At 36.2% G+C, this 25,077-nt stretch overlaps 1 protein-coding gene across 2 annotated transcripts in view; it reads right to left on the reverse strand.

Moving 5' to 3' along the window:
- Nucleotides 1-309: 309 nt before the first annotated feature.
- Nucleotides 310-25,077, reverse strand: part of ZDHHC2 (zDHHC palmitoyltransferase 2) — a 68,578-nt gene continuing 43,810 nt past the window's right edge. Inside the window, exons 5-13 of one of the 2 annotated variants that reach the window (XM_024759991.1) lie at nucleotides 24,436-24,505; nucleotides 23,662-23,694; nucleotides 17,779-17,899; nucleotides 15,511-15,643; nucleotides 11,874-12,000; nucleotides 11,509-11,601; nucleotides 7,614-7,717; nucleotides 5,747-5,821; nucleotides 310-2,810 (exon numbers count right to left, since the gene is read on the reverse strand). In XM_024759991.1, coding sequence (XP_024615759.1) covers nucleotides 5,781-5,821; nucleotides 7,614-7,717; nucleotides 11,509-11,601; nucleotides 11,874-12,000; nucleotides 15,511-15,643; nucleotides 17,779-17,899; nucleotides 23,662-23,694; nucleotides 24,436-24,505 — 722 coding nt within the window. In that variant the 3' untranslated portion in view covers nucleotides 310-2,810; nucleotides 5,747-5,780. Of the gene's footprint in view, nucleotides 2,811-5,746; nucleotides 5,822-7,604; nucleotides 7,718-11,508; nucleotides 11,602-11,873; nucleotides 12,001-15,510; nucleotides 15,644-17,778; nucleotides 17,900-23,661; nucleotides 23,695-24,435; nucleotides 24,506-25,077 lie in introns of both variants that reach the window. The other variant, XM_024759990.1, reaches the window with a different exon arrangement.

The raw sequence follows: 25,077 nt of genomic DNA on the forward strand, positions 1-25,077 counted from the left end.
TTATAAGACCTTTGTGTATGATTTTCCCAGTGAAGATGGTTTTTTGTCAAACATATGCCATATTTCCAACAGCTATCTACTGATTACAGCACACTCAAATGTCAGTCTTTTTCTAATTGTCCTCAGGCTCCTTTAACTACTAATGAGCAGTCACCTCATCCTGTCATCCACTTCTCCAAAGACCTACGTTATAACCAGGTTGTAGACATGAATCTTGCCTGCAGGAGCTCTGGTAGATGATTAGGAAAAGTGTATCTTTAAAGCAATTTAGATTGTTAGTGCAAAGGCAATTTCATATAGACAGCTAACAAAGGTGATCAACCAGACTTTATTATGGTATAACAGGAGGGAATTCATAGATAAGCACTTACTTGAATGTCTCATCATTGTATTCAGATGCAGTTTTTTTCTCTTTGAAAAAAACAAATCTTTCACTGCACAATGGCAAATAGCTAATATGAAGCATTTGTACAACATTTTTAAATGAAAAAAATTCTTAAATATTGATACCTATATGATATAATCTCTAAAAACAGGAAAAAATCAAAATTATCATTTAATGGACTGTCAGGACATACTTCAAGTGTCTTCAAGTTTGAGTTAAGCAATTAAATTTTTTAAAGCAAAGTGTTTAAAGTGTTTTTAAGGTACATTTTATAAATATATACAAAACGTAGGTCTATTTGACGCTCTGTTCACTCAGATAAAATTTATACTGCAAATCTAATGATATGCCATCATCTCCAAAAATTATAACCCCTTAGAGTTAAAAACAAAACTAAACAAAAAACATTTTAAAGATTAGTCACTGTATGAAACCAAAAAGGGAACCATTACAACTTAATGGAAAAAACTTTATTTTGAAAAATGTTTTCATCTGATTCTAATGTATATTGACTTATGGATTTGAATAATTACATGAAAGAGCTAAAGGGAGGGGGGGAAATTAACAGTACTCTAGCAAGGTAAAGAATAAAAATCCCTCTTTTTCCCCTAATTTCTAGTTTGACAGGAGGGGTCACCCAACAGAATCCTGTCCGTAAAAACAGCTCTAGTCCTGTGCTTTGAAAAACATCAGGCTGCATATAATTCTTAATACATTATGTGATGCTCTTGCCCTTAAGACTTCTAACAGGAGCTATAGGTTCCAACCTGGCACTTCAGGTAATGAAAACGATGACCAAACAATGCTTTAGGATAAAAGTAAGAATGTATCATATCTTCCGAGTTTTCTTGAAGTAGATTGTCAGATCAAAATCTTTAGTTTAAAAAAAAAAACCTGAAAAAGACCACCATCCTATTGCTCAAAGAATTGCACTCAAATGATTTATAAAATGGACTGGGCTGACACTGGTTCTTTTATGAAGTCATTTAATATAAAACTTCATATTTTTAGCAAGGATGAGCAACTGCAAAGATCTGTTACTCCATTATCCTCTGGTCTTCTAGTCTACTTTGTGTTGAATTTATCTAATTCAGATTTTGAAAACTTTAATACCATTTTCTCTTTGTTTAAATACCAGTTCCTTAGCTGTGTAGTCTTAAAGGGTAATCTGCTTTAAATTCTCAAAATCAGTACCAAAAAAATGTATACAGTGTATTCTAATTGCTAACATTTACAAAACTTGCACCCCATCAAATTAAAAAAGAATAAGACTCTTTAATAGTGCATAGAAGGCACAAGAGCTTCTTAGTATATTTACTGAAGCCGAACCTTTTGGCATCAACAAACACACCACTGTAGTTTATCTTAAACTCAGTTTCCAAACAGCACACCATTCAGTTCATGTGGGACTAAATTTCCAAAAGGATATGACTTTTGTTTGATGATTTGCATAATTTAATCTTAACAGGTATTTGAGGACCTATGTAGTTTAACTGTCATACTTCTGATGAGAGGAAAAAGAAATAATATAGATGTCAATGAAGGATTAATCCATTGGCCCATCAGAGATTCTTAACAAAAATTCAATGTTTGCTATGTTCAATAGAATAACCTAAAAAGAGACTTTTAAAAGCTAAACCAGCAAAAGAATATCATAAACCAATCTTCATAATTGTTATTATAGACTTTCCCCCATTTTCAGATAATTAAAATAAATGAAAAATATATTTCTGATGTAATAGAAATGTATTAATTCTGACAAAGATTTTCCAGCCAGTTGAGCTCAAGCTTCAATGATCACACTTCTTTTCCAGCAGGGAACAAAGGCTAGAATTAAAGTCTGGCAAAAAAAAAAAAAAAAAAAAAAGGATGGTCATCTTCAACTGCAGGCCACTTGAAATTTGTGATGAATTCATAGCTTTTACAGTTCACGCAGCCTAAGGCTAGATTCACATCAGAGGGAGTAAACAAGTCTCATCTGCTACCTCCACCTTCTCGTAGGCAACAGGTTTTACGAATAAAGCTCATCATTATAACGTTACGTGAAATCTTTTAAATCTCAATATCTTAACAGTCTCAATTTTCTGAATCAGAAAATCAGAGGATCAGTGGGTTTTTTATGTGGTAAGTTGTGCTCCCCGAATATCTGGGTGAAAACTGGCCCATGAATTTATTCCAAGTTTTTATGATAGAAGATATTTTTGTCCTTGATTCATAAACCATAACTACTTTTAATGTTTAAGAGGAATTTGTGTTAGTTGAAACAATCTGTATACTGGAGTAAAAATGTGTTATGTTTTAAGCAACAGCTCAGAGAGAAACGGTCAATTCACATTCTGCATATCCAGCCAGAGGGGGTGGGAACAGCTAGTTAGTGGTGCCTTCCTGCGGGAAGCCTCTTCCATCCATCGACAGCACTGATTACCTTGGGATGAAACAGAAAACATGAAACTCTCGTGTTAACTCTAAAAATACAAGCAAACAAAAAATGAACCAACTCATTCATTGTTGCAATAACATCCCTTGTTCAAAATTAAATGTTTTCTATACTAGAAGGCTCATCAGATGAGTTCTTGAATACAGACAGAACTTTACATCAATTCTCAAACTATAATACACACATACAAGAGAAGAGGATCTTGTTAAAATGCAGAAAATACAGATTCTGATTCAGTAAGTCTAGGGTAAGGCCCACAATTCTGCATTTCTGTTAAGCTCCAGGTGATGTCAATACTGCTGGTTTGGGGCCCCAATTTGAGCCACAGGGTTCTATGTTCTTAGTTCTGAATTTGTCTGAGGCCAATAGGAGTTTACAAGTGACAAGTGAGTTGTGAGGGGATTTAGGGAAGTAATTCTGGAATACCATGTGCATAGAATCACAGCATTTTAAAGTTTCTGTTGTGTAAGAGTGAAGGTTGGGCTTATAAGTTTAACCTATACTTTAGCACTATTATGGATTTAGGCACATTTTCACTGTGTGGAAACTATACTGAACCAAGAAATATTTTATAAAAAGGTCACAGGTCATTTACTAATGTAGTTGAAAAGGGAGAAGAGATATCATTTAGTATTATAATCAAATTAGGTGTATCAATATCAGATAATATTGTTCAGTATAAATGTGTATTGAATGAATTGCAAGTCTGAGGTATAAAGCAGGAAAAACTTTAAAAAACTATTTTGACTATCAGCTACCTTAGGAAAATTCAATTTTTTAAGGAACTTTTCACTGGTATGTCAACAGAATGAAAAACATTACATCAGAAAACACTTTTTTTTTTCTTTTACGTCAACGCAGTTGATTTTTATGGCCACTACTGTCATATATTTAAGTGTAATAACATCAACTTTCTGTGAGATATTAAACGTCAATGATGTTATCTTATCACCCATTTACCAACTGTTTATTTAGAACCTACTATGTGTCTGGCACTGCAAAGGGTTGAGAATAATGATGAACAAACACAACACTGATCTTGTCAAAATACTGGGAAATCTACCGGATTTACACACAAAGTTACGTTACTATGTAAGCTTATAAAATATTTAACACAGATAACCTCACATACAATGGTAATTATAACTAATTCAACGTACTAAAAAAAATCCTGTGAAACTTTGTATGCTTTGCAGAACTATGTTCTGTAAAATACTTTGCTTGTGGTATTAGCTAATGATTCATATTTATATAATCAGTTATATTTTAAGAATTATTTCCAGAAATTTACACTGTATTCGCTAATTAACCAAATTAAGAACATTAAATTTTCACGATCCCAACCATAGTTACAATCAATCTGATCTACTATACCATCATATAGAGTCATCTAAAACCAAAACACTGGCCAAATGGCACACAGAATTACACGGCTATTCATCAAAACCAAAACCAAGTAAAATAAAAACCAGATATCCATGAACTACTTCGACACAATTTTGTTTTAGGTGCTACTCTCTTGCTAGGTCACAGTTTTATAAGTAGAGAGTTATCTTGATAATTTCCATGTTCAATTCTTCATATATTTTTTTAATTTTTAAAAATTTTATTTAAGTACTGTTGATTTACAATGTTGCATTAATTTCTGCTGTACATCAAAGTGATTCAGTTATACATATATACATATATTCTTTTTCATATTCTTTTCCATTCTGGTTTATCAAGGCTATTGAATATAGTTCCCTGTGCTATACAGCAGGACCTTGTTGTTTATCTATCCTATATATAATAGTTTGCAACTGCTGATCCCAAACTCCCAGTCCTTTTCCCTTCCACCACCCTCCCCCTTGGCAACCACAAGTCCAATTCTCCATATTGTTTATTGTAACAGTACACATAGTTGTTTGATTTGTTAAGATGTTTATGGCTTTGTTCCAAAGGGGCTCCTTATTGTAGCTTTTTATTGACTGCAGCCTTATAAATAGATTTCACTTTAAGGAAACTAATTTGGAACCACAGGTTTAAAAAAATTACGGGTTAAAGAAAATGACTCGGAACACCTAGTATTTTAAGGATGACACATGCTCTGGGGTCCTACTGTGACCAAAAATAGGGGTGGCAGAGATGTGTGCTAACAAGATATAATTATCTTGTATTTAGACCCAGTGAGATTCAACTAATGGGTGGTCAAGAATAAGACCACTGGATATCCTGAAGGAAAGAAAAGAAAAAATTGCATGATCCTATGAAATGACAAGACAATTGTCATGTAAAATTCGATATTTTAGGATCAATCTTTGCTATTTAATGCATTACTATAAAAATGAATTTTGTTCAACTTATATTTTATCAAGTTAACCTAAGTACTAGCTAACATTCAAGCTAAATGCATGCCCAGAGGTCTCCAGCATGACTGATGTAATCCCAAGGGTGAGCTAAGACATCTTGTATTTGAGTCACTCATAAGTAAATGTTGGGACTTCCCTGGTGGCGCAGTGGTTGAGAACCTGCCTGCCAATGCAGGTGACCTGGGTTCGAGCCCCGGTCCGGGAGGATCCCACATGCTGCGGAGCAACTAGGCCTGTGCGCCACAACTGCTGAGCCTGCGCTCTAGAGCCTGTGAGCCACAACTACTGAGCTCGCGTGCCACAACTACTGTAGCCCGTGCCCCTGGAGCCCCTGCTCCACAACGGGGTGGGGGGCCACCACAGTAAGAAGCCCGTGCACCGCAACAAAGAGGGGCCCCCTCTCGCCTCAACTGGAGAAAGTCTGTGTGCAGAAACAAAGACCCAACACAGCCAAAAATAAATAAATAAATTTATAAATAATAAATAAATAAATGTTTATGGAAACTATTTGCCCTAAGAGAGCTAGAGAACTGTTGAAAATATAAAACATAACAAGAAAGGAAGAGCTTTTCTTACTTCCGTGAAGTATGGGTAAATTTTGTCAGAAGAGTTAATTCTCATTCTCCATGGTAAGCGCAGGATTGCTCATACCTTCAAGAAAGGACGTAAGTTAGCAATTTTTGCTGTTGCTTTTGAACAAATAGGCAGAGACTTGTTTATTCAGTCATGAATCCTGCCAGTGTTTTTCCAAAAGTGACCTGTACGTAGTATGGGTATTTAGAAGATGTTACATAGAACACACACACGCATACAGTATAGTTGGCCACAACCGGTGTCACAAAAAAAGCACTTTAAAAACAGTTAAATATATACACCTGAGGAAGCAGGGGTGTGAATAAAATAACGTAAGAAACATTGAGCCTGGCACTTCTCACACTACCTTAAATCACTGTTTTCTAATTCTTCATCTACCTACCTCATTCTTGTCAAACTAATCTTGGAGCCCTTTCTCGTCTCACCGTTTTCATATTTCTCTTCCTTCTTTACAGCATCCTTTAAACTTTAAATAACTTCTCAAGTTATCACAGTAACAGAAAATTAATCTATGTCTCCAAACTAACAGCACACAGAAACCAGAAAATCACTTCTACATTAATGTAGAACTATAAAGTGAAATATGAATCTCTTCTGAAAGACAGTTCTTTGTCTTTCTACCCCCCAAATATACATCACTTCTTTGTCTCTAAGGAAACTGAGGGATTCAAAAGGCAAACAGGTGTCATCAATTTTGTTCAGGTAATACCTAGTCCCTCCCATAGACTGAAAAATGGAATGGAATGTTTGAAGGTCAAGAGACAGACCAAATTATGAATACTCAAATCACGGGGATCTTCAGAGGGCATACGCATTTCTCAAGAACAAGACTCTTTAAAGAAAGAGAGAATGTGACTGATTATATATTAAATAATGACTTAAGAATTTTTACTCAGGACTATCTGTTTGTTTTTCACTAAATCCCAAAGAGATTTCAAATAAACCAGGAAACACTTTAAAGTGCAGTAAGCCAAAGTCAGGCAAGCACTAGGAAAAGGTCTGAAGAAAAGACTAGAAATGAAGGGGAAACATTTGAAAACTTAAATAGGTCAATTTAGAGGTTTTCTGGCTAACAGTGCCTTAATTGATTCGCACTCAGGAGACCACACATATAATATACACACACCCCTGCACGTATGATCACATCTTTTGTTTAATACTTAACAACCCTGAGAAATAAGTAGTATGTTAAAGATGAAGCTAAGTCTAAAGGAGGTTAAGTAACTTAACAAATACCACACACTGATTAGGTGCCCAAATTGGGCTTTGATATCAGGTCTGTCTGCCTTCGAACACTTCCTTGTTTTTTGCCAATAAACTATATTGACCCATATCATCAGAAGATTCAAATCAACAATATCAAGAGAACTGTGAGTGGGATATGAAGAAATGACAGGTAGCTAAAGTTATAGCAATTCTGCAGTGGCTTTACTTCGACATTTTGAAATGGATAAAACTTTTGAGTAAAAACTACATAATCTGAGATCCCTTTCAGTAGATAGTTTTCAACCTTTTGTCTGAGCTTACTGCACTTTTTCCAATTTTTAAATAAATTATATTTTGAGTTTATCATTTTATTTAATATGCGGCAATAAAGATTTGGTTTTCTAAATTGGAAAAAGGCCATGTAAATCTATTTTTCACAAAATGATTTTCTACAGCTTCCAGACATTAATCAAAGCACTTCACAAGCAGTTCTTTGAAAACAGTTCTATATTTACAATGGTAGTCTGCCTCCAAAACAAGAAAAATTCTACAGCTAATAAGAATGAAAAATTTTTACCACTTTCACCTTTTAAAAATAAAATATATCGAAATAGCCGAACAAGCATACTCTTACCAGCTTTACCTTTTCCCAGGTTTGTGCTGTTCTCTGTCCAAGATTGAGAATCAGTAAGAAGGTGGCTCTGGGACTCTCTCAATGGCTTTGCAGGAAATTGATGGTTTTCAGGACTGAATAACAATAATTATCATCATGATCATTAGGTTAACTCTTGATAGTATTAGGGTGAGTGTTTTGCAAAGGATGGAACTCAACCCACTTGTGGTGCAAGATAATTGTAGGAGTTACACAAGAGAATTTGGGGAAAACAGGAACAAGGCATTAAATCACACTGACTCACAATGAACAAAGCGTTCTCCCTTCAGTTCACTTTTCTTTCTTCTGATTACAATACAATGACAATCTCTGACTTTGGCAAATCTCCATTCTTAATATGGAGAATAGGCCTCAGCCTAAGACTTTAGCAGGTAAGGGAATCTAGTTAGAACTTAACAGTATTTTATTATTGATTTTATTTTTTTTTAAGTTATATTCTATGGCAAATTATACTAATTTCTCATTTATGACAGTGATATAAAGTTTGGTTTAAAAAAATTTTAAGTGGCAATTTAAAGAAAAATATTAATTTTACAAGTGGAAAAAATATGGAAAAAAATACATGAAGATGATGGTAGAAAGATAAGTTTGAGAAAAACTGACCTACTTATTGTTTCTAAAGTGGCCAAACTGGTCTCGACAAACAAAGAATTCTCTATCTTTCTCTATAAAACTGAAACAACAAATTTGAACGTTATCTTGCAGGAATGTTGAAAACATCTGACATTGTCAGGTCTTAAAAATCTGACGTTTAATTTGGTAAATAAAGAGTTTAAAAGAAAGACTTTAGGTTTTAAAATTTAAGTAGACATGCCACATATGACATATTAGATGGTATGAAAAAAATGTACATAAAATAGCATTTCACTTAGATTAAAAAAATTATTGGCACAGAAACTATTAGTGTATTATTTTACAACACACCAAAATAGAAATTATAATAATGTTCAAAAGAAAAACCCACTTAAAATTCTTCCAAGAGTAATTTCACATATTTTAGTTGACTATAACTATTATATTTTTTAAAGGATATGCCTTTGCTCCTTAACAATTACCTCGTATCTAAAATTTGAGACTATTTCAATTTTGTGCTGCTTTAACAACCCCTTACTAAAATTTTGGGAGGAAAATCTTAAAAACGAAAAGCTTGTCTCCTATTCATATGAAATATCTCTTTAACTCTAATTCTAATTATTCCTCAGGAAAGGGACCTTAGACTAAGTACAGCTAACTAAGTCCTGGTTTAAGGACTGCTTGGAGATTCATTACTGCCAACAGGAATCTAACAAATGGCAAGGATCCACTCATTCAACAATACTCATTGAGTATCTGTTACATCAGTGAGTAAAGTCTTTGATCTCATGGAAGTTTTGTTGTAACTGAGGAAGAAGTATAATAAATATATAGTAAGTCAGGTGGTAAGGAGAGCTCTGACGACAGTAAAAGACAGTATGAAGGGAATGGAGGGGCAAGTTACGATTATCCAAGGGTTTCCAAAGGCGGCCTCTACTGTAAAGCTACACCTGAGCAGAAAGTAAAGTGAAGGCACAGACCGTTCAGGTATCCAGAGGAAGAACCTTTAGGAATAGGAACTGGCAAGTACAAAGCCACTAAATAAGGAACATGCTTGGTATATGTGAGGACCAGCAAGATCCGTGTGTCTGAGGATTGTGAGTGTCGGGAAGGTGGTACGGGGTGACATCGAGAGGTGTTGGGGAAGAGGTTAGTCAGCGCAAGGTAAGGACATTCATTAGATTTTATTCTGAGCAAGATGGACAATCAGTGGAGGGTTCTGAGCAGAAGAGTGACACAATATGATTTACCCTTTAAAAGGATCACTCTGACATTTTAATGGAGAATAAACTGGAGGAGGGCAAACATGGAATCAGAAAGGTCAGTAACGAAGGTACTGAAATAATCCATGTGAGAAATGATGGCTTGGACCAGGAAAGCAGCCTTGGAGGTGGTAAGAAAAGTATCCAGGTTATAGATAGATTTGGAGGGGATATCTGACAGGATCTACATCTGTATATACAGGGTCCCTGAAAGAGAGGAATCTAGTATGACTCCCAAGTTTCTGGCCTGAGCATCTGGGAGAATGGAGGTCACTACTACTGATACATGAAAGAATGAAGAAGAATCGAGTTTTGGGTGGGGCAAGGGTATAGATGGCTTGGAATCAAGAGTTCTGCTTTGCACCTGTTCAGCTGGCAATGACTTTTAGATGTTTAGGTGGGACCACTGTGTAGACAATCAAATATACAACTCTGGAGTACACAGGGGAGACCAGCACTAGCCGTAGACAATTCACAGGGGCTAATCGGGGGAAATTATAGAATTGTGTAGAAGAGACTTTAGCTGTCAAAATCCAATCTCAACATTTAAAGGAAAGGGAAGAGAAGCCCGGAGAGGTTACGTGACCTCTTCTAGATCACCTAGCTGGGTAACAGTGCCAGAACTAGGATTTCTCCCAACGCCCATTGTACATTTAGTAGGAGAGATACTATCTCTAAAACCCAAATAGTCTTAAACTGCAAAAACCTCTTAACAAGGATAAAAAACATTATTGAAAACTACTGTTAACTTTTATAAAAGCAGGAAAGCATTCTAAGTAATTTATTAAAACTAGATTTTTCTGCCCTGAGGTATATAAAAAAAAAAAAATTAGCATTTAGCTCTGTGGAATTTTAAAGCCAAAACTCACAGGGCAGGACCCAGTAAGACTCTGGTGCCTTTGAATGTGACACACGTGAGAACGGCCTCCTCATTAACTGGTAGAGTCTGGACTGCACATAGCTCACTCTAGGGATGGGGGGGGGCAAATAGGTTTCATCTCATGACAATTTAAGATGACTTTGGAATGGCTGCCAGAATCACCACCTTGAGATGGATGCTGGGGTCACATGAGGCTCCAAGGGACAAAGCGCCGTGATCAGTAAGAAACACGAACTAGATGGGGAGACTATAAGCACAGGTGCTATGAACACAGCATTCCAGCAACTAAGAAAACCTTTAAAATTTAACTAATGATATTATGGTCATGCTTTTACTATTGGCTTTCATTTAAAAATCAGAGGTATGGTCACATCAAAAAAAAAAGTCTCTCTTGAACATGTAAAAAAATGTTTCAACTTAAAACTTCACGTAGAGCATTTTGAAACGTTTAGATAGTTTTGCCTTTTGGCAGTTAGTAGCCAAGTCAGAATCCAATTTCAGGTCTTCCTCAAATGCCTGATAGACTGGAACCAAAAGAGACTTAAAGCAGTAACCAAAGTCTCCAGACAATGAATTTCCAAGACTCCCTTCTTTCTCTCTCCACAGAAATGGCTCAGATCATGCTTAGAGGTCTTGGAAGAGTACCAAGGATATGGTGCCCATTGCTAACGGGACTGTCAAGCAGATGTCTGGGATTCCACTTCATCTCCAAAGGCCTGATCCAGGCAGGGAAGTTTTTTGATCTCTTTATAATGGTTACTGCCGAGAAGAAAGGCCCGGAGGGTCAGAGGGAAAGTTTAACCTGTCTGCTCACCTGATCACTAGGGGGACTAATTTGGACTTACATTATTTTCTTTTAATACCACATTTTAAAAAATCAAAATTTATTTCCGTTAACAAAAATGTATAGAGAGTTAACACCTGTTTACTGACCACCCAGATTAATAACAGAATTTTATAATTATGACTGAAGCTCCCTATGTAACCCTCCCCAGTCATACTTTCCTCTCACCCTCATTCCAGGTAGAAACCAGTGTAGTAAATTATCTTAAGTTCTTAAAATTTTTTTTCAAAGGAACATATAATTGAAGGACGCAAGAGGATAAAATATATTCTTTGAAAGTAAAATAGAAAAAAAAAATGGACTCACTTTTTAGATGATGAATTCAATCCTGCAGGAGTAGATGGCTGTTCAGGATCCTGGTTAACAAGGCAAGTTGGAAAGGAGCAGCCATCACCTAGACTGTAATTAAAATAAAAACTTACAATTATGCAGTAAAAAAGATGATCTCTGTGAGTAGAACATAGCTATATTATGGACAAAACGTGTATATCAGACATTGGCTTGAATGTGGTATGTTTACGGAGATGTGAGTCAACTGATTTCCACATTGACACAACAGTGAGTCATAAAATAATACTGTAAAAAATAGTTTTTATGCAGAATTACAGAGTTCTTTTGTTGGATTACTTCCATTTTCAGTCTAAACCCTGAAAATTTTCACAACAAAGTACCTTGAAAAAATGGGTAGCAACCAGTACTTCTTCTCATCACCAAAAACCTGTCGCATATTTTTACTGAAACCCAAGCTGAATCCATTCTTATCTGTTCCATGTCGAAATACTGGACTTCTAAATGCCTCTAGAAAAGATGGTAGAGCAATCGCATGAGTAAAGAGCACATCATCTAGCAACCCCTATAGTTAGAAATGACTGAATTAAATGAAGAAACTCTGAAAACCAATGGCTAGCCTCCTGTGACTGCTTATGTGCCTATCAACAGCCCTGCAATGAAGACTGTCTATTCTTTTAAAACAAACATAAAATATGATCAGATCTATTTTAGTTTTTTTTTTTTTTTTTTGCGGTACGCGGGCCTCTCACCGCTGCGGCCTCTCCCGTCGCGGAGCACAGGCCCCGGACGCGCAGGCTCAGCGGCCATGGCTCACGGGCCCAGCCGCTCCGCGGCACGTGGGATCCTCCCGGACCAGGGCACGAACCCGCGTCCCCCGCATCGGCAGGCGGACTCCCAACCACTGCGCCACCAGGGAAGCCCTATTTTAGTTTTTAAGTAACCCTTTTATTCTTGCAGCAGCACATCTGCATTGCAGAAAATTAGAAAATGCAAACAAGCAAATAAAACTTTATATCTTCTAAATCTTTATTAAATGGACGGCTGGATGGATAGAGAAAATAATTACAAATGTACATTTTTTTAACCAAAGTGCGACTAAAGATACATTCTACAACCTTTTTTCAGTTAATAAATTCCATTTTCCAATTTCATTAAAATTTTATCTCATCCAATCATAATTTTTTTTCTAGCTGATCAAAAATGTACTTTAAAGCTCTTTGTCCAAACCAGGGTCCAATGCAGAGCCGTACATCATAGCTGGTTATGCCCACTCTGCATATGGAAGCTGAGGTTCAGAGAGACCGTGCAACTTGCTCAAAATATCACAAAAAATAAATGACAGAAGTGGACCTTGAACAAGGTCATCTAATTTCTGTCTATGATGCTACATTTTCTTCTTAAATAATGCCGAGATGCAAAATCTAACATGTTAGTTTTGGGGTGCAAATAAACATAGAAGTGTAATGATTTCTGCCCATAATTTAAAAAAGGAAAAATATAACTAGCAGAGTCATGGTACTATGAAAAATGTGATTTGCAAGATCCTTAACATTTATCAACCTAGGTTATATAGCTTTTTATAAAATGCTTTAATAATTATAGGACCATACTGTCCAGAGGAAGTCCTTTCAGTGTTACAAGTTAAATCTAGACGTTTCTAGAAGTTAAAAGCTAGTAGAAAAATTTACGTTTGAAAAATAATTTAATTGCTCTACATATAATTTGAAATAAGGTACTTTGTTTAGAAATTATTATACCAATATTTTCACCTTAATAGTACTTGCTGGGATAAGATTTCACCTGAATCCTAAAAATGAACATTCACTGACTATATACTACAATTAATCTTCACTATTATAATAACGGAATCTCATAGCCAGTATCACACTCTTTTGATTACTATAGATTTGTTGCAAGTTTTATAAACAGGAAGAACTTAACAATTTTTTTTGGTGGATATTGTTTTTGCTATTTGGGGCCTCTTGAAATTCCATATGAATGTGAAGATTAGCTTTTCCATTTATGCATGAAAGGCCATTGAAATCGTAATCGAAATTTCAATAACCTCCTTTGGGATGGTTCACTGATAGTATATAGAAACACAACTGATGTTTTTGCATATTGATCATGCAACTTTGCAGATTTTATTAGCTCTAATAGTTTTTATTGTGGATTCTTTATGGTTTTCTATATATAAGATCATTTCATCCACAAAAACAATAGTTTTACGTCTTCCTGTGCAATCTGAATACCTTAATTCCTTTTCTTGAGTAATTTCTCTGGCTAGAATTTCCAGTACAGTGCTGAACAGCAATAGTGAAAGACGGAATCCTTGGTTTATTTATTTAGGGCAAAGGTTTATTTTTCATCATGGAGTATCATATTAGCTGAGAATTTCTCATAAAGTCCTTTGTCAGGTTGTAGAAGTTGCCTTCCATTCCAGCTTAAGTGTTTTTATCATCAAAGGGTGTTGTATTTTGTCAAACACTTTTTCTGTTACAGTTGAGATAAAAATGTGCTTTTTTCCCCTTCATTCTATTAATGTGGTATATTACCATTGATTGATTTTTATACATTGAACCATCCTTGCATTCCTGGGATAAAAGGTTATATACCATGACAAAGTAGGATTTAACGTGCTGCTGGATTTGCAGATATGTTATTGGGAATTTCTCCACCTATATTCATAAGGAATATTGGTCTATAGCTTTCTTTTCTTGTGATGTCTTTGTCTGACGTTGGTATTAGGGCAATGTTGGCCTCACAGAATGACTTAGGAAATGTTTCCTTCTCTCCTAATTTTGGGCATAGTTTGAGAATAATTCATGTTAATTCTTAAGTGTTTGATAGAATTTGATAGAATCATCAGTGAAGCCAACTGGTCCTGAGCTTTTCTTTGTTGGGAGATTTTAAATTACTGATTCAATCTCCTTACTTATTATAAGTCATTCAGGTTTTTATTTCTTCTTGAATCACACTGGTAGATTGTGTTTCTAGGAATTTGTCCATTACACCTAGGTTATCTAATTTTTTTTTTAATTTATTTTTTGGCTGCGTTGGGTCTTCGTTGCCGTGCACGGGCTTAGTTGCTCCATGGCATGTGGGATCTTCCTGGACCAGGGTTTGAACCCGTGTCCCCTGCATTGGCAGGCAGATTCTGAACCACTGCATCACCAGGGAAGTCCCAAGTTTACCTAATTAAACTTTTTTATTTCTGCAAGGTTGGTAGTCATGTTCCCACTTTCATTTCTGATTTTCATGATTTGAGTCCTCTTTTTTGCTTTCTAGTTATAGGCTTGTCATATTTGTTGATAATTTTCAATAAACTAATTATTGATTTCATTGATCTTCTGTTTTTTAGAATTCTGTTTCCATAATGTCCTGTCTAATCCTTATTATTTCCCACCTTTTTCTGGCTTTGGGTTTACTTTTTGCTCTTCTTTTCATAGTTCCTTAAGGTGTAAAGTTATTGATTTGAGGTATTTCTTTTTTAATGTGAGCATTTATAGCTATACATTTCCTGCTAAGCACTGCTTTTGCTGTATCCCATCTCTGCAGGGCTTCTGAACATACTGTTTTCTCTGCCTGAGATGTTCTGGCTCTGACTTCTTAGTTTAAATATACTTTTTGCTTTTGTGAGCTCTTCCCTGACCATTCCATCTAAATAGTTCCCTTCTACCATCCCCAGACCTTGCTTCATACCTGAACATCCTGTTTGTTTCTTTCAAAGCACTTCGCATTTTGTAATTACGTTTATGTTTGGTTATTGATTTTCTGTGTCCCTCACTAGACTATTTCACCCTTGCTAACCACTGTATATACACAATGCTTTACACACAATGGACAGTCAAAAAATATATGGAATGAGTGAATTTGTATTTGTCCCACAAGACAATGTGGGAAACAAGAATGATTTTACAGCTTCAGGACAGGTTAGCATTTAATCATATGGCAACTTCTGATGACTATTTGGTTTTGTATTTAAAGTTCTGTTAACTACAATAATTGGATACTCACCTAATGTAGATTTATTTTTGCTGACTAGCCAACAATGATAGCCAAACAGAGAAGACAAGCTGACAGAAAACATAGCTGCAGCAAAGAATAAAAACATAATATGGAACTTGGCTTGAGTATCAGGTAGGCCATTCTATAAAGAAAGGAAGAAAATAAAATGTTTTGTCAAAGGGATAAGTATTCCCCTACTTTTATAAGTAAGATTTTTTCCATAAAATTTTTCTTAAATTTAGGTATGGAGAAAGATATATGGCTTTATGTTAAAACTCTGAGGAAAAAATACATCTTCAGGTTCGAATAAATGTTTACTAGAACATGAATATATACGTATATATATATATGGAAAATATATTAAAATTTGGGATATTTATTTTCTTTTGTATAACCAAATTCATAGAAAAATTATGATGTGTGTAAACTATATCAGTAGGGAACAAGATAAAACAAGCTATAAAATATAGCTTTTAATTTACTTCCTGAAAATGTTTTGTTAACATACTCCAGATTTACAAATGCTTAAACAGTTTGATTATAATGCCAGAAAATGGAAGGTTAATTGGCACAATTTAGCTACTCTTCTCATTGATGTTTTACATCACTACAAACAACAGCATCAACTACAAACACACAGAACACATCCACAATAATACTTCAAGCTACTTTAAACAACGTCGTCACAAAAAAGATCAACACTGGTTTATAACACCTGTCTAAAATAAACCTTACAGTACCCATGGGATGAAAAAGCCCAGACTGCTCCTTGTTCGTATGTCCAAGGAGATCTGGAGTCCCTCTAGAATGGCAGGCTTGGGGACACTTAGTGAAGCACCAGAGCTGCCAGGACGTGTCCCCTTCTGATATTCTGTTTCAATATCCTGTAGTACCTGTCAGATTGACCCAGGTCACAAGATCTCACTGATAGCTTTTGACAGCAGAGTCATCACAGTGAAAACCAGTCGTGCCTTTGCAAATTTACTTGTGGTTTGGAAATAAAATCATCCACAGGAATGAGGAGCAGTGAGGCCACAGGCTCTCAGACATTCATTAGAGATCATTCTTCCCAGCTGGACACTGGAAGTATCCTTGAACGCTAGGCCATGTTCATTCACCTATGGATTCCTAGCACTTAGCAATATAACTGGCACATAACAGGATTCAATTATCTTTAGTATTGAATGTGGTTCAAATCTCACATCAGTGATCTAGCAATTCAGAAACCCTTACCATAAGAAAGGATAATTTAATGAATGTAATAAAGCAACCCTGCAGGGGATAACTGTTATTTTTTACCATTGTTTGGTGTTGTAAGGAATATCTTTGGGTATTTAAAACACATAGTTCTAACTTCATTTTGCTTATGTTTAAAATATACAGTGAAGAAAACAAATGAGCTGCCTAAAGCATATACAATATCTAATAACAATTCAGGACATTATAGGTATAATAGTTTAATAATCGTTTTACACATAAAGAAATACTTCTATTTTTTCAATACTAAGAAAAACATTCTTCTTATATAGTCAATTCTCGTTATTCGCAGTGGTGCTGTTCTATAAAGTTGCCATGAACACCGAATTTGTGAATCCTGAACCATTTCTCCTGGGAAGATACAGCGTTAGGGTCCTGTAAGCCTCTGGTCACAATATTTTTGTCAAATGATCAATACGTAACCTTGTTCTGTGTGTTTCTGCTTATAAAACCTAATTTATACCTTATTTAATGCATATTAAATAACAGAACTCACAGCCACCAGCACCATAACTCAGGTCTGAAGGAAGATTATCTAAACACTAAACACATGTATTTTCTCCGTCAGGCACATCTCAGTCTCTTCCGCTCAAACACTTGACAGCACTTCAGCGCTAGGCTTGAAGACCTTTTAAACAATGAAATCACCAACAAAAAAGCACAAAAAATGCAAAAGACATGGCACTAAATAGAATGAAAAAGCACACTTATTTACAGTATGTGAGTTCCAACAAGAAGGCAGCAGGTCCTCTGGTTTGATCTCAACTAGAAATGTGCACGTGGGTGACTCACATTTTCCCTACTCTGAGCATGTTTGCAAATGACCACAAAAGCTACGTTGAGTATTGACTCTGAGGTTACAGATAAATGTTAGCAAGTACGTGAATTCACAAACACAGAATCTGCGAATAATGAGGACTGACTATATATGTTAGCTCTCTTCTATAAAATTAGTGTCAGGATTAATTCACTACTGAAAATCTATAATATACCAAAAAAGTCACCAAGGTAATGACTTACGGTCCAAAATTTGATAAAATACTGTAAATCTGTAGCAGCAATAAAAAGGCAGTACAGCAGAGAATAAGCCAAGAAAAGGAGGAAAAATTTATAATTTGAAAATCCAACACAATTGTTCACCCTGTTAACGAAACAAAAACAACATTTTCAATGAGTTTTACATTGTCACCCTAGGTATACATATGCTCAACCTTAATACAAGTATTTTGTTTCCTAACATTTAAAATTTATTGGCATTTCTTTAAGCATAACTCAGATATCTTTATACATACAAACACTAAAAAATCCACTTCACTAAAAAGGAATTTCTATGTTCAGATTTTTAAATTTGATATATATGTAATACTGCTTTAATCAATCATGACCCCTATATTTCCTGTCCAGTTATACAAATAAACACATGCCTTAAGCATAGATACTGTGAGAAATCTACTCATACCAAGCAGATAAAAGGAATTTTCTAAGTTCTTCTCTGCGTTGCCTTTGGGTTTGATTTCTAACTACGATTAAGTAATTTAAAAACCTTTCAAGTTTTCCCAAATTAGATGAAATTTCTTCAGAGACTACTTGCATGCCGTCAGTATAGCACTGAAGCAACCAGATTATCAAAGCATATTAAGTGGTAGGTTTAAGAAAAGAAACAGGACTGGGAACCAGACAGCCAGGTCGTCGTGCACATTTGATGCTAAATAACTATGTGGCCCTGATAAAGTGCTATCGTCTCTAAGAATTTCATTTTCCTTATCTGTCAAACAAGCACTCTGAGATCCTTTATGAGAGCCAGCTCTATATGTAATGATTCCAAAAATGGAGATATATAATTCTCAGTCCTTACTCTGAAATCACTCTATTTGGTAAGAGGGGTGGTAAGAATTCAAACTACTGTACCAATAAACATAAATACAACTCATACTTTACAGTCACACTTTTTCTATCAAAGCTTTTTCCCCCCTTTTCATAGAGACAAGGGAATTCCTAGATAATGTATAAATGTGACACAACACCTAAGTGGAACTGGCTGCTATCTTCACGGGTTCACTTTGTTAATTGGTATAACAAACTCATTGCATAGAACACATAGGTGTTTCCTCTCCTCAAACACCTTTGTTCCTACTCTAATGTTAGTATAAGGTAATCTTGCTCTCTACTGCCTTTGCCAATAAACTGAAACATTTTTCTGTCTCTCTTAAGGTGAAACTATGTTCATATGAAAAATGTTTACTCAGTTACACAAGATGAACAAGTTCTAGATCTGCTGTACAACACTGTACCTTGGTCGGCAAACTGTACTGTGGAGTTAAAAATCTGCTAAGAGGACAGCGCTCATGGTAAGTGTTCGTACAATTAAAAAAATTTTTGTAATTGAAAAAATTCAGAAGTCAAACACTGGGCTTACGAGTAAACAGAAATTTGAAACAAAAATGGAAAATGTGTACATCTACCTTAAAAAATATAAGGCAAAGGGAACAGCATTAGATTTAGTAATTTTGGAACTTAAGGGTGTTGTGTATGACAAATGCATAAAGGAGGCGAAACTGTGGGTGCCCGCTGTATGCACACAGTAACATTTGCAGTTCTAGAGATTCCAGTGTGAGTGCAAACCAGTTACTGAGATTGCCTCTTACGACATCTGAACGAAACAATGGCAAGAAATAATACCGCAAACAGTTCCATACTAGCCTAGCCTAAATGTATTCTGTCACACAAGGATATAGGATATTCCCTGTGCTTCCATGCGTTGGTTTCAAGAGGAGAGAACGGGCAGACAAAGGCTGGGTGCGTTAAGACTGGACATGTGGATGGAGACAACGACTCTTTTGTGGACGAGGGGAAAATGAGATGGGATAGGAAAGACTGTTTCTCTTCCTGCAGGAATGTAAGAAGCAGCTTTTGTGTTAGATGACAAATAGCGTTTTTATAGAAAGGAAAATGATTTTGAACGTAGATTTTACAACATGTAATTTAGCTTACTTTAACTTCTACTTAGGGTCATGGTGTAATTTGCCATGTCAGAGCCAGGAAACAGGAGAAAGTCAGTAAATAAAGACCAGGTAGGTATTTTAGAGTCTGATAGGTACTTTGAACTTGAGGAAATAAGAGTGATAATATTTATTTCTAATAACATCTTAGTCTCATCATGACAGACAGCTTTTGGTTAGACATTTTAACTGCCTACTACTCTGTAGACTCAATTTGAAAAGGAAGTGCATGTTTCTGAGTCTGAATGACTTTATATGGAGAAATAAAACACATTCTAGGTAAATATGCCTTATATGTTGTTTAAATTCAGGGTAAACAGCTCTTGGCTCTGTTTTAGGGAAATTGCTTTCTGAGTCTAAATTGGAAAAAGAACATAATACAAAAAAAAAAGTATGGAAAGAAAGTAGCCTCTGAAGTCCAAAAAACTTGCTATATGACTTTAAGCCCACTCTTTAATTTATCTGAGGCTCAACTTTCCTCTTCTTTAAAATGAAACAAGTAATTTCTAATAATTTCTAATTAAATTCTAATAATAATCCTCTGTTTTAAGGATTACAGATTTTTACAGATATATGGATATATCATCTTTAGACATTACAGGCACTCAATAAACGGAGGCTAAAGTTATTTTATTTAATTAGGGCTACCTAACCACTGGCAAGCATGTCAAGGTATACTGTTAATATAATTAATTGATAAATGAAAATTTTATATTAAAAGAAAAAGCACTTCTTTGATAGGAAACCCAATAAGGCAAATACTGCAGGATCTCTACTTTAGCTAAAAAAGAAGTGTGAGGTTGATCCCCTGCACCCTGATGGGTACTCTTAACTGGCCACAGCAGACATGCTGAAGTGACTGAGAACAGAAGAGGTATGGCTCTATGATCTTTCCAACACTAAAAGTTGACAGATACTGAACTTCAAAATCATACACAAGACCTGGATAAAAAGGTTCCCCACAGTTTGGGAACATACTAAAGGTCTTAGTAAGTGACTGTTACACATTCACATAATGGCTGTAAAGAAGATCTTTTATATACTGATATGAAACAATTTCCAGGATATATTAAGTGAAGGGAAAAAAAGGCAGAGACCCAGTCCATAAGGCAAACACTTGTGTTAAAAAAAATGTGTAAAAAATTTTCTTATGTGTATAAAAAATATTAAACACACGCACACATACAGATTTTTTTTTTTTTTTGCGGTACGCGGGCCTCCCACTGTTGTGGCCTCTCCTGTTGTGGAGCACAGGCTCCGGACGCGCAGGCTCAGCGGCCACGGCTCACGGGCCCAGCCGCTCCGCAGCATGTGGGATCCTCCCAGACCAGGGCACGAACCCGCGTCCCGTGCATCGGCAGGCAGACTCTCAACCACTGCACCACCAGGGAAGCGCACACATACAGATTTATATCTGAAAAGCACACGTGACATTTAGCAACCAACACTGGTTCCCTGTGAGGAGTGGAAGGAGGTGGGGAGGAGGGGCTAAGAAGAACACCTGTACCTTTTTATTTTTGAATTTAGAACTGCGAGCGTGTATTATCTGTACATTTTTTCATTTAGAATTTTAATTTGAAATTTAAAATAAATAAAATGGCTGCTCCATTAGCTGGCACCAGGTGAATATTAGGTCCTCGGCACCAAACCCTTCACAAGTCGACCTGGCTACTGCTTTCTGCAAGGGAGTGCCCGGATCTGGTTGGTGGCTGGGGCAAGTGGCTGCAGCACAGGAGGTGACAGTGCAAAGAAGCAGCAACGCAGAAGCTGAAAGGCACTGCAGTGAGTCCATTCAACTTCCTCCACATTGCCACGCAGCGTGAAGGTGACAACAGGTAGTGTATAGACATGTAACCTGAACCCATTTTTAAAAACTCTAGGGTCACATCTGTCCCCCTTATGTAATAGGGTCTGTCAAAATTTAAAAGATTATCCAATTATGCTATGTTTCTTTTAAAGCCAAATTAATTTCAGGTTTAGGAAGACTGCTATCAGGACTTCCCTGGTGGCACAGTGGTTAAGGATCCACCTGCCAATGCAGGGGACACAGGTTTGAGCCCTGGTCCGGGAAGATCCCACATGCTGCAGAGCACCTAAGTCCGTGAGCCACAACTACCGAGCCTGTGCTCTAGAGCCCGCGAGCCACAACTACTGAGCCCACGAGCCACAACTACTGAAGCGCACGTGCCTAGAGCCCATGCTCCGCAACAAGAGAAGCCACCACAATGAGAAGCCCGTGCTCAGCAATGAAGACCCAATGCAGACAAAAATAAATTAGTTAAAAAAAAAAACAAACAGAAAGACTGCTATCGTAGTAAATCATCATTTCTATATGTGTAATTTTCTGAGGATAGCAAGGGCATGGCAAGCTTTATAGGTGTGCACTAGCTTGGGATTAATCCTGTTTCCAGCTCTCCATTGCTTATTACCACTATCCATTATCACTTTAAGATAGGAAAACGGGAGTGAACTCTATGTCCCTGATTTCTTTACCACTCTGCTCAATCACAGCTAGACCACCCAGCTATCCAGAAAGGAGGAGAAAAGCTGAGAAAGCATGTGTTCCTGGCCAGGCCCTCACTGGGTGAGAATGGCCTCTGGAAGCATTAATGCCCTGGCACTTCTGAATTGCCTGGATTATGAGCTGAACAAACCCCCCAGACATAAGAGAGCCCTCAGGCAGAGAAGCAAAGAAAAGGTAGTGCCCAAAGTAGGAACAGTGGGTGGGCTTGGGAAGTGTCCACCACAGGTGCAGAGAATGCACAGGTGGATGGTGGGGATATGGTGGCAGTGGGGAGGGACTGACAGCAGGTGTTACTGGAAGGATCAACAGAGGAGTATAAGGACGACTAAGAAAACATATAATTGGAGATGTCAGGGGGAAAGAACTTGCTGAGAAAGAGAACAGAATGAATGGAATGAAGGAAAGAATGAGGAAAGCAAAAGAATGACCTCAAATGAAAATTAATACTCCAAAGAGAGGTTATTTCCTGACAACTTTCTCTGAGAGGAGCATTACTCTCATAGGCATTAACTAGCCTTGACATGTTAAAGCAGAAAATCTAGGTGAAGAAAAGTACGGGGTACCCTGGAGAGATGGTAAATAACACTGCAAACCCGACATTCCTCTATTGTTTCCGGTAGCTAAGATAACCATTTACTATGTATGTTTCCACCTACCCCCGGTGTAGATTTGTGGGCACATCTACCTTTCCCTAGTGCCATCCCTGAAAGAAGATAAGGCTTTTAGAATGATCATGATTAATGTCTAAATCCGACCTGGCTGGCAACTTCAGCGTGGTTGTCACAGGGATGTGCACATTGAGATGAAGAATTATAAGGTAGAAAAATCAACCTTCATTAGTTAAATAGATCTTTCAAATAATCCTCTATTATCTAGTTTCATGATTCAGACTTTTTAAAAAAAATATTAATGAATTCTAAGTGGAAACCCTTTTTTAAACATATGTGTATATTTCCTATTCTACTCCTAAGTGTTGTTTTATTTAAAATAGATTGTTAAAGCTCTAGATGAATTCATTCTTTATTAGAAACTTTGAGTGCACTATTTTGTATAATTTATGTGTACATTTTGGTGTAATTTCTGAGAAGTATTTTAGAATCTCTGTGTTTATGCATATGCATACAAAGAAAACCGGTTGTTCTGAGCAAATATGAGAAAATAACTTTTACATTGTTAACCTACTGGTGTTAAAATTATTTCACGGAAACTCTCCTGAATAAAGGCTCTTTTGAGCTAACTAAACAAATACTAGAAACTTAATCTGAAAGGTCCTCCTAGGTCAGCTAAGGCAAGATTTCATTTATAAAAAGATTTAAATAGATCTATGATTCAACTTGTTATAACGGACAGAAACTTCTTTAAGTATAGAGCCATACTCACCATGGGCAATGATGATCCATCTTCAAAATACATCTAAAAAAAAAAATCACACATACAAAACTCAACATCCCACAAAGTTTTAATCCCAATACATTATAAAGAGGAAATACTATTTCAAAAGAGTCATGGTGAGTAAAATATTGCAAAGTTATTTACTTATCTAAAAACTGAATAGTAGCCAAAGGCTTCATCTAAAATAAACACACTACGGCCAATTCTAGACGATCCAATAGTAGAACTTTAAATTCAAAATATACACACTTTAAGATGCAAATAAAACAATTTTCTAAAAACAAGCAGTATGTTAATATACAACTCTTATGCTAAAGATAAAGTGCAAAATGTCAACAGATTTATACGAAGTCTGGATAAAGCTTTTCCGTTAATATCCAACCTTAAGCCAAGTAGTACTGTCCTTGTTGTATAAGTATATAATAACATCTGACTGTCATGAAGCCAATTGAGTTATCTTTATAAAGAGGGAAATGAATCACAGAAGTACTTGTTAACTAGAACCAGCCAAGTATGAGCTGCGAAAAATCATGCACTTCATTCATATCAGCGAAAATCTGGGGGGAGAGGGGCAAACAATCACACCCCTCAGCCACACTCATATTAATGCAAGGGACCATGCTGGTTATACTTCTTAAATAAAGGTCTGAGAAGCATGAATAAGGAGAAAAGGAAATAATGTGGAAAGCGGTGAGAAAAGAAACATATTAAATAAAAAGACCACCAGCATGTAGACATTTTAGAAGTAAAAGGTTTGCTTACTTATCACAGACGGAACAGTGATGGCAGCGATCTGGTTTTATAAGTTGGCACCTGTCACAATAGCGGATTGCTATGAAAAAAGAGTTCCACTTAGCCTTAGATTTAACAGTGAATTGAATATACAATTAAATAGCTTTTAATCATCTATCCAAATTTAAATTCTAAAAAGCATAATGAATTTAAATTCGGTAAAAATGACATATCCGACTGCGTAAATACAAAAATGGAATGACTTGCCTATAGCCTCAGTTGTCTGGAGAGGTTTCCCAAGAATAGAAAATCTTTTGGGGAAATTTTTCTAAGGCACGCTCAACTATAAGTATACTACATAATTATAAAGCAGTCACAGTAAGATTCACAAAGGGTGCAACCATGTCCATTTCTATCAAAGTAAACAGAATGTCTCCCTCGACTAAATCAATTCATTTCCAGTACCCTGCCAGGATAACTAGGGGAGGATACAACCACATTCTAGAAGTTTTTTGAGAAACACATTTTAGAAATTTGTGAATAAACTCAATTGGTTGCTTGATTTGGGAAAGCACTCACATCTTTTCTGCTGGGTGAAATACAAGATTAGAAGTGAGTATTGCAAGAGGTATTTGCAATAGAGAATTTTAATTCTTGTGACTGAAGTCCTGA

The sequence above is a fragment of the Neophocaena asiaeorientalis genome, unplaced genomic scaffold, assembly GCF_003031525.2.
Source record: "Neophocaena asiaeorientalis asiaeorientalis breed wild unplaced genomic scaffold, Neophocaena_asiaeorientalis_V1.1 scaffold521, whole genome shotgun sequence".
Classification (NCBI taxonomy): domain Eukaryota; kingdom Metazoa; phylum Chordata; class Mammalia; order Artiodactyla; family Phocoenidae; genus Neophocaena; species Neophocaena asiaeorientalis.